The sequence below is a fragment of the Hylobates moloch genome, unplaced genomic scaffold (genome assembly GCF_009828535.3).
Source record: "Hylobates moloch isolate HMO894 unplaced genomic scaffold, HMol_V3 SCAFFOLD_11, whole genome shotgun sequence".
In the NCBI taxonomy this organism is placed as follows: Eukaryota; Metazoa; Chordata; class Mammalia; order Primates; family Hylobatidae; genus Hylobates; species Hylobates moloch.
The window spans coordinates 42,794,591-42,804,509 of record NW_026652286.1 but is presented as its reverse complement, the minus strand read 5'-3'; the positions used below and the strand labels follow the sequence as shown (position 1 = coordinate 42,804,509).

At 40.2% G+C, this 9,919-nt stretch overlaps 1 protein-coding gene across 1 annotated transcript; it reads right to left on the bottom strand.

Moving 5' to 3' along the window:
• Nucleotides 1–816: 816 nt before the first annotated feature.
• LOC116476420 (olfactory receptor 52R1) lies at nucleotides 817–1,763 on the bottom strand. Its single transcript, XM_032166392.1, is given in 2 exon segments — nucleotides 817–1,400; nucleotides 1,403–1,763. Coding segments are annotated over 2 exon segments (945 nt in total).
• Between the last annotated feature and the right edge of the window lie 8,156 nt (nucleotides 1,764–9,919).

Below are 9,919 nucleotides of genomic sequence, written 5' to 3'. Positions count from 1 at the left end.
TTGTGGGTGCCTGTAGTCCCAGCTACTCGGGAGGCTGAGGCAGGAGAATGGCGTGAACCCGGGAGGCGGAGCTTGCAGTGATCCGAGATCCCGCTACTGCACTCCAGCCTGGGCAACAGAGAGAGACTCCGTCTCAAAAAAAAAAAAAAAAATAGAATTGGCATCAAGCCTTATGGGCAATAGTTTTTCTTTTCTGTTTAAGATTATATCTTGCCTATTTGTCAAATTTTCAGATACTCCTTCCAAATAAAATAGTTAAATGGCACCTGATAATTAAATTGAGTATTGCTTCATCTGTAATCTTACAGGACAATATTTGAATCATTTTATATTTTGTTTTTATAAGGCATGATTTTATGCATGTCTTTGTATATATGTACTTTATTTTTATAAATATATTCTCAGATGAAGAAAATATATGTACTTTTAAATTATTTGATATAAATTTCTAAATTCCTTTTAAGCAAAGTGTACCTACTTCTACTGACAGTGTAAAAACAACTTTTTTATCTTAATCATCTGTGGGAGATGACATTCTTTTAAAATATTCACTGATTTAATAGGTAAAACTACTTTTATTTCCATGTTATGATGAATATGTAGTCAACAAAGTTGTTCTTATCCATCACATCTCTCAAGTATGTCTTTTCTAGGTACCCTGAAAATTGTTTCTCTTGCCTCTAGAGGGTTGCTTACCTCTGAGCCAGTTATTTACAGAGCTGACTTAGTGATTATAAGTAATTGCCTGTCAAATGTTCATTAATGTCCCCACATTAGTGGGGCAATGTAAGTGATGGGGATACACTGATCCTTTGCTCAGGGGACGTTTCCACAACATCCTTGGATAACCCTGTCCCTAATCTGTTTGGTTCTAACTCCGTAAATGATGGGGTTGAGCATGGGAGGTATCAGTAGATAGAGATTAGCAAACAGGATGTGTACAACTTGGGGCACATGATGGCCAAAGCGGTGGGTGAGGAAAGAAAAAAGGGCTGAGATATAAAAAGCCAAGATGACACAGATATGGGAGGCACATGTGCTAAAAGCTTTGAGGTGGGCTTCACCTGAGGGCAACTGAAGCACAGCTCTCAAAATCATCATGTATGACATACCAATGACAATCATATCAAAGCCAGCCACTGAGAAGGCCACAAAGAGCCCATACCCACGATTTATGCTTGTATCAGCACACACCAACTTCAGCACAGCCATGTGCTCACAGTATGACTGGGGAATGGCTTGGTGTTGGCAGAAGGGCATCCTAGACACCATGAAGCAGAAGGGGCTCACCCACAGCAGCCCTCTCAGCATCACGATGGTCCCCAGTTTGATCATGACTGATGGGGTCAGGATGCTAGAGTGTCGGAGTGGGAAGCAGATAAGCACTTAGTGGTCCAGGGCATAGCCATGAGCACCCCAGACTCCACAGAAGAAAAGGCATGGATGAAGAACACCTGGATGAGGCAGGCATGGTACTCAGTCTCATGAGCATGAAACCAGAATATGGCCAACATCTTAGGTTGAGTGGAGGAGGAGAGGACCAGGTCAGTGATGGCCAGCCTGGCCAGAAAGAGGTACATGGGCTCATGCAGGGTGTGGTCAATTCTGATTGCATGGAGGAGAGTGATATTTCCAACAACAGCCACAGCATACATGGCACAGAACGGAAAGGCAATCCAAAACTGGAAACTCTTGAGGCCTGGGATTCCAAGCAGGATGAAGGACGCAGGATGAGAAGAGCTGTTCCCTGAAGCCAGCACCATGGGCTGGTTAATATGGTCTCCACCGGGAAGGCAATCTACTCTCTGCAGATGATAACAATCAAAACAAATGTTATTATTACATACAAGGCTTTTGGATGGGACTATTAGATACCAGGGTGATTAGGTTTGATTATAAACTAGAGTAATTTCAACTCTTTTAATAAATAATATGTTGCAACATGACATGATGTTACTCTGTTGTTTTTCGTACTTATGTCATTCAAAATGGGGTGGAACATACTAGTTGCATGTGTAACTGTTTTTTAAGAATCAATATTTTTCTTGGCCAGGTGTGGTGACTCACACCTATAATCCTAGCACTTTGGGAGGCTGAGGCAGGTGGATTGCTTGAGGTCAGGAGTTCAAGACCAGCCTGGATGACATGGTGGAACCCCTTTTCTACTAAAAATACAAAAAAAAAAAAAAAACCCATTAGCCAGGCATGGTAGAGCATGCCTATAGTCCCAGCTACTCAGGAGGCTGAGGAAGAAGAATTGCTTGAACCCAGGAGTTGGGTTTTGCAGTGAGCTGAGATCACACCACCGCACTCCAGCCTGGGTGTCAGAGCGAGACTGTCTCAAAAAAAAAAAAAAATAAAAAGAATCAATATTTTTCTTGAAAGTAGCATCTGCTAAGGGAAAATCATCATGACAAGTAATATTATAGTAATTCTTGCTCTTCAGTTCTATAGAACTAACAGCCGATTAGTTTAAACTTTTCCACAGGTCCTTTTTAAACCTCTGGTTAGCCACTTGGCCAACTCCTTAGAGTAGGAAGTCAGTAGAGTTTGCAAGCCTATAGCAATTTATGTATTGCTTTGAAGTTAGCTTTGAATCTAGGTCAGTTACCACAAGAGCTTGGGTGGGAAGTTAATCTACTGGCCAATTGTACATTTATAATTTAATTTATTATCTTTAGTGTAGGTTTCTCCTAGACAAGAAGTTAGCAAACTTTTTTTCTTTAAACAGTGAGATCACAAAATTTTGAGAAATTGTGGCCTATACTGTCTGTTGCAGCAGATCAATTCAACCATTGTAGTGTGAAAGTAACCATAGTCAACACATAAATGTGTGAGTGTGGTGTGTTCCAGTAAACCTTTGTTTACAAAAATGGGTCGCGAGCAGGTGTTGGTTTCCAGGCTGTAGTTTGCCAACCTCTGTCCTAGAAGAGGAGTTTTTCATAAAGTCAGCCATGAACCCCACACTATCTCTAGCATCTCTGTGCTTGGTGCAGAGTAGGAGTTTAATAAAATATTCCTGAAGAAAGTAGCAAATAAATGTCATTATTCAAAGGCAGCAGACTCATTAACTGATTAACAATATTCTAAACGCCCAGATAGAGCCCTATTGACTACCTTGAGGCCATAGAGGTGGCCCTGCTACAGTGGATACTGTGTGAGCCCCACTGTCTGTCTCTATTCATCTTACCTGAGTTTATTCCACTCGTTGAGATTTTTGGTGATCACTATCAATCTCAGAATCGATGGCACAAAGCTCATTTTGTTCTTACCCAACACTTTTTCACTAAACTCAGTTGTCTGTGCTTTGTTTGAAAGCCTCAGTTCTTACTGCCTTCAAAAGAGAAACACTTGGGCAAGAAAAGGATGCATTTAAATACCCATCACCTCTTGGAACTAACACATGTCTCATTCGCTAGAAAAAAAAAAAAGATTCCTAAAAAGAATTTCTTCGAGATCCCCAAAAGGCCTTGTCTTTTTCTAAATTTCTCTTACATTTGCTGAGGAGTGCTTTAATTCCAATTATGTGGTCAATTTTGGAATAAGTGCGATGTGGTGCTGAGAAGAATGTATATTCTGTTGATTTGGGGTGGAGAGTTCTGTAGATGTCTATTAGGTCTGCTTGGTGCAGAGCTGAGTTCAATTCCTGGATATCCTTGTTAACTTTCTGTCTCATTGATCTGTTTAATGTTGACAGTGGAGTGTTAAAGTCTCCCATTATTATTGTGTGGGAGTCTAAGTCTCTTTGTAGGTCTCTAAGGACTTGCTTTATGAATCTGGGTGCTCCTGTATTGGGTGCATATATATTTAGGATAGTTAGCTCTTCTTGTTGAATTGATCCCTTTACCATTATGTAATGGCCTTCTTTGTCTCTTTTGATCTTTGTTGGTTTAAAGTCTGTTTTATCAGAGACTAGGATTGCAATCCCTGCCTTTTTTTGTTTTCCATTTGCTTGGTAAATCTTCCTCCATCCCTTTATTTTGAGCGTATGTGTGTCTGTGTACATGAGATGGGTCTCCTGAATACAGCACCCTGATAAATTTCTCAAGATTTATAACAGACTGGGAGAAATAGGGCTCAGACTTTATAAGTCTAGATCTAAACTGGAATCTTGACCATCATGCCAGAGAATAAGATATAGGTTTGCTCAAAACAAATACTTGTATGTAGAGTATGGTAAAAATTCAAAGCCACCTATATCTGGGGTCCACCTATATCTCTGTCCCCCTTTGCCTGTCCCAGACTTTCCAAGCTGTTTTGTAAATTCTGTTTGAGCCAAAGTCTTTTTGTCACTTGCCCCTGTATATCGCCCTCGAACTGTCATGGGGACAGTCCCCCAGGTTCAGGGGTACCTTGAAAAGCATACCCAGACCATCCTCATTGCTGTATGAGGCAATATAAGGGGTGCTGGCCAAACGTACAATTTCTCAAAATGTATAAATTGTTATGTATCCCGGAACTTAAAGTAAAATTTAAAAATAAATAAATAAATAATTGTTATTTTTGGAGACATTACACTATAGACTTAAAAAATTTGTTTAATAAACATACATGTGCATGTGTCTTTAGAGTAGCATGATTTATAAACCTTTGGGTAAATACCCAGTAATGGGATCGCTGTGTCAAATGATATTTCTAGTTCTAGATCCTTAAGGAATCGCCATACCGTCTTCCATAATGGTTGAACTAATTTATACTCCCACCAACAGTGTAAAAGCATTCCTATTTCTCCACATCCTCTCTAGCATCTATTCATAATAGCAGAGACTTGGAACCAACCCAAATGTCCATTAATGATAGACTGGATTAAGAAAATGTGGCACATATACACCATGGAATACTATGCAGGCATAAAAAGGATGAATTCGTGTCCTTTGCAGGGACATGGATGAAGCTGGAAACCATCATTCTAAGCAAACTATCACAAGGACAGAAAACCAAACATCGCATGTTCTTACTCATAGGTGGGAGTTGAACAACAAGAACACATGGATACAGGGTGGGGAACATCACACACTGGGGGCCTGTCCAGGGTTGGGGTGTTCGGGGAGGGATAGCATTAGGAGAAATACCTAATGTAAATGATGAGTTGATGGGTTCAGCAAACCAACATGGCACATGTATACACATGCAACAAACCTGCACATTGTGCACTTGTACCCTGGAACTTAAAGTATAATTTAAAAAAAATGATAAAAAATTTGTTTATTTGCTTGTTCTTTTTCTTTTGAGACATGCTTTCACTCTGTTGTCCAGGCTGGAGTGCAATGGTGTGATCACAGCTCACTCTAGCCTTGAACTTCTGGGTTTAGTTGATCCTCCCACCTCAGCTTTCCGGGTAGCTGGAACTACGGATACGCGCCACCACACCCAGCAAATTTTTTGTATTTTTAATAGAGACAGGGTCTCACTATATTACCCAAGCTTGTCTCAAACTCTTGGGCTCAAGTTACCAGCCAGCCTTGGCCTCCCAAAGTGCTGGAATTAAAGACATATGCCACTATGCCCAGCCCAAATTTTATTGTTTCTAACTCACACAAAACCTCTGCATCCTCCTATAACAATGAGAAAACAGAGTTCAGGCTAGTTACATGATCTACCCAAGATCACACAGCAAGTAAGTATCCAGGTGCATGACTTTGCAGCCAGTGCTCTTGGTGGTACTCATGCTGCCTGTGCTAGATAACAATTCAGACTCTGCCCAGGTTGGGGAAAGCAGAGTTTGCTGTCCTATCATGACAAACGCAAACATGAAGGGGGTGTGCACAACTGGATGCTGAATTAGAAGAATATCTGAATTTGGACCCAGGGTCCCTGCTACTTCACTGGGCTGGAGCCTCCAGCACAGTCTCCAGCTTGGCCTCCTTGGATCTTTGGGTGTGTGCTGCTTTCTCTTGGAGGACATCTTTAATGTATTCTGCCCATGAGCCTTAATGGAGAACTCTCCTGTTCTGCACCCTCCTTAGGAAGTGATGAGTTTCTCCTCAGCCATGTTTCAGCTACCTATATTCTATAGCCCCTTTACAAACCAGTTTCTGTCTTCCCATTCACTCGTACTTCAGACTCCCCAGTAGGCTTTTCACAGGGCAGAGCTTCCCCATGAAGTTATGTCTCTCAGCATTCCTCATTCCATTCTGCTTGCTCTGCTTTTCTGCTCTCAGATTTTCTTTTTTTTTTTTGGTAGACAATGGAGGAGCAGGGCTGCCCTGGTATCCAAGACTGAATTGAGAGATGGGGACTGTTGACAGGTGCCTCCCTTTCTTCTCTCCATTTTCCTCTGCTGACCTATGGAATCTAGTGCCGTCACTGTCAGTGGTTCCGTTATCTTTCTTTTCTCACAGACTTATGAATATAACACAGGCAGACTTAATGCTTCAAGGCATGTGGAGTGGACATGGAATTAACCAATACTTAGCCATTTTTGTCCAGTATGTGAAGTTTTCAACATAGGAAGCACAGGTTGTCAGCTTGCTGCTGTGTTGAAAAATGGAATGTGCATTCTCTAAAAGGTAGGAAAAGAAAGAACCATATAATTTCTCTTCTTCCCTAGTACTTCTTTCTCCCCAACACTGCTTTTAAGTCTGTTCCCCTCCACAGGCTAGAATTCTTATGAACATAGTACATACTGAAAGTTGAAATGAAATCATGTCATTTTCAAACACTATAACTAAGGACATAACACATTTAACGTCAGATTTAATTTTTCTGTTTCCCAAAATAAAATCTAACTTGTAAAACCTCCATGTAGGGTTTTGTTATATAAATATGGTTACAAGAACTATATTATCACACTGAGTGGAGCTCAATTTTCACCTGTCAGACGGGGTTTGATTCCAACTATAACACCCACTGGCTCTGTTGGATTTCAATGATCTCACCCATTATTTGAGAATAGTTAATCAGTCAGCTGTGTTGCTCAAGCCAGTGAGGGAATAGAAGATAAAATCAACTGAGAGATTTTGCTAAGGAATAGCTTCTAGGAAGCTGTTTTTTCACTTTGAGGTATCTGAAAATAAGATAGAGCAATAATGCTGGAGCAGTGTGGGGTTCAGAGCCACCTCTTTTATGGAAATGTGTGTGGAGGTGGTATTCCTACCTTTCTCAGGTCTCCCTGGAGGACACAGTGGGAGCACTGAGTCTTCTCCCATTCTTAGAATGAAGATCAGTGGTCTTGGATCTGCAGACCTGAAGCTCCTAGTGAGTTAGGCCATTGCATTGGCCTTCCTGCTTCTGGGAGCTCTATAACTCCTAATGCTTTCTGTGATGGGCAGAGATGCTTGAGGTACAGATAATCACTCACCTTGACCTCTACTCTGTCTTTAACCAAGCATGGCATGGCCAGAAGGAGTTCTGAAATTCAGCCTTTGGCAGAGACCTCAGATCAAGGCATATTTAAAGGGTTATGTCTGGACGTTTCCGACCTTTAAGTATTAGTTTTCTCACTCCCCTGAGCTCCAGTGCCTCATATGCACACTGGCTTCCTCTGAGACTGGAGACTAAAGCTGGAAGCATTAACCCATCCCTTTCCTCTCTCCTCTGTATACAGAAGTGGGAAGGCAGGGGATTTGAATGCTTGTGCAAAAAAGGTATGTTGTTGAGATTACATGAATGTGATTTTATCTGTATGCATGTATTTTTTTTTTAGTCAGAGTGTGTATATTTATAATTCAGGGGATATTTTGTACAATATGAAACTGTGTTGATATGTCATGTAAGTCGCTGTGTGTATCTGAGAGATATGTTAATAAACACATGTATAAGGCACTGAATTTGCATATAAGTGTGAGTATTTGTGTGAATAAGCATATGTGTGTATCAAAGTATGAATCATAATTTGCTTTAAGTATGTATCATTAGTGTGCTACCATCATGCTATGAGTTCAAGGTTACTGAATACACACACTTTGTGAAGGCACATGCCTAGCTACATACCTGGCAGTGTGAGGTTGCACACAGTGTGTGTACATATGAGTATGTAAATACAAGGAGTGTCGGGTTAATAAGGATGTTGAGCATCCATTAGTGTATCAGTGTTTACTAAGGTAGCTATGGTTCTGAGACCCCTCACCTCTGAGTGAGTGATTATCCAGATAGGTGAAAGGAATTCCAAAGAAGACCATGCCATAGTCAGTTCTGAAACTTTGTTAGGCTGAAGGCCCTCTTCACTCAATCTGAACAGTGAATGCCTACACAGAGCTTCCTCTGTTTGAATACAGAATCCAGATTTTTAAATCTAATGTTTTTAATCTAAACATTGAGGAATATTTGAGAAAGGAAAACACATAAGAATGCAAAGAATGATTTGTTTGCAAAGAGTGCAATCTGTCAGACTTGAGCAAAATACAAAGTGCAACATACATTTAAATGGATAAAATTACCAAGGTTATCAGGTTTACATCGATATGTATATGATAGATGGTAATGATCAAGGTCACAAAGGTCATAATTTTTCACCTATCAGCCTACAAAATCAGAAGTATCATTTTCTTTTTTAGAGAGTCCAGGTATACAGGAAATATTCAAAGTATTATTTTGGAGATCAGGCTGACATTGTACATTGGAATTTCTGGCTTCAAATTATTTTTCTTTTTCTTTTAATGTTTCCTTTCAACTTTTATTTAGATTCAGGGAGTACCTATGCCAGTTTGTTATAGGGTAAATTGCATGTCACAGGGGTTTGGTGTACAGGTTATTTTATCACCTAGTTGATAAGTACAGTACTCAATAGGTAGTTTTTTATCCTCACCCTCAATCCAACCTCCACGCTCAAGTAGGCCCCAGTGTCTGTTGTTCCCTTCTTTCTGTCCATGTGTACATAATGTTTAGCTTTCACTTGTAAATGAAAACATGTGGTATTTGGTTTTCTGTTCCTGCTTTAAGTTAATTTGCTTAGGATAACGGCCTCTAGTTCCATCCATGTTGCTGCAAAATACATGATTTCATTCTTTGCAAATCGTTTTTCTTTCTTTTTGTTGTTTCTTTCCTTTAACTTCGGTATGTGATGTTCTTAGTATATTGGAAGCACAACAAAATTCAGGTCCCTTTGCCTTCTTTTTCTTCTTGCATTTTTAGGGACACTTTTCTCTTTCAACAGAATATGACATCCAGGATAGGACCTGTGGTGTTTCATTTCTGACTCTTCCACAGTCCCAAATGCCACTTGACTCTAAGCAGGCATGACCCAGGCTCTTGTGGAAAGCATTTGTCAGACTATCCACACTACTTTTTAAGTTTAGTAGGGGATTTCAAGGTGAAAGGAGCATATACTAGAAATTTCAGAATTTTTCTGATTGATCCTCCCAGAGGCCCGTCATCATTTGAGTCTTTCCAAAGCTGGTACCTCTCCAGGATACACTGAGGACTCTAAACCTCGCTCACAGCCCTTTGTTGAAGCCCAGTTTCCACTGGAATGTACCAAGGTTTCTGGGCAGTTTTGAGAGCCCAATAAAGGTTGGTTACGATAAACTTATAGTCACGCCAATCTGCAATTGTAGGGTTACAAAGGCAGGGCAGAAAGGATGTTTAGAAAGAAACTTTTGTTGGAAAAAAAGGTTGTTGGGGATATTGACATGAGAATTCTGAGACAATTCAGCATATCTATTTAGAAATATGTTGGTGTGTGTATATATATGTATATGTATACGTGTAGTATATGATGTGTATATGTAGTATATGATATGTAACATAAATATTACATAGACATATATAATGTATTTGTATTATATAAAGAGATAGATATGTGAAACTGAAGAAAATGACTGAGGCAAGTCTCAATTCATTTAGAGGTTTATGTTGCCAAGGTTGAGGAGACATGCCTAGGGAAGACAGACACAGCCACGGTAGAATGCGTGGCCTGTACTTTTTCTGAAGAGGATTTTGAGGGCTTCAGTGATTAAAGGGGAAAAGTGGGCAGAAGGGG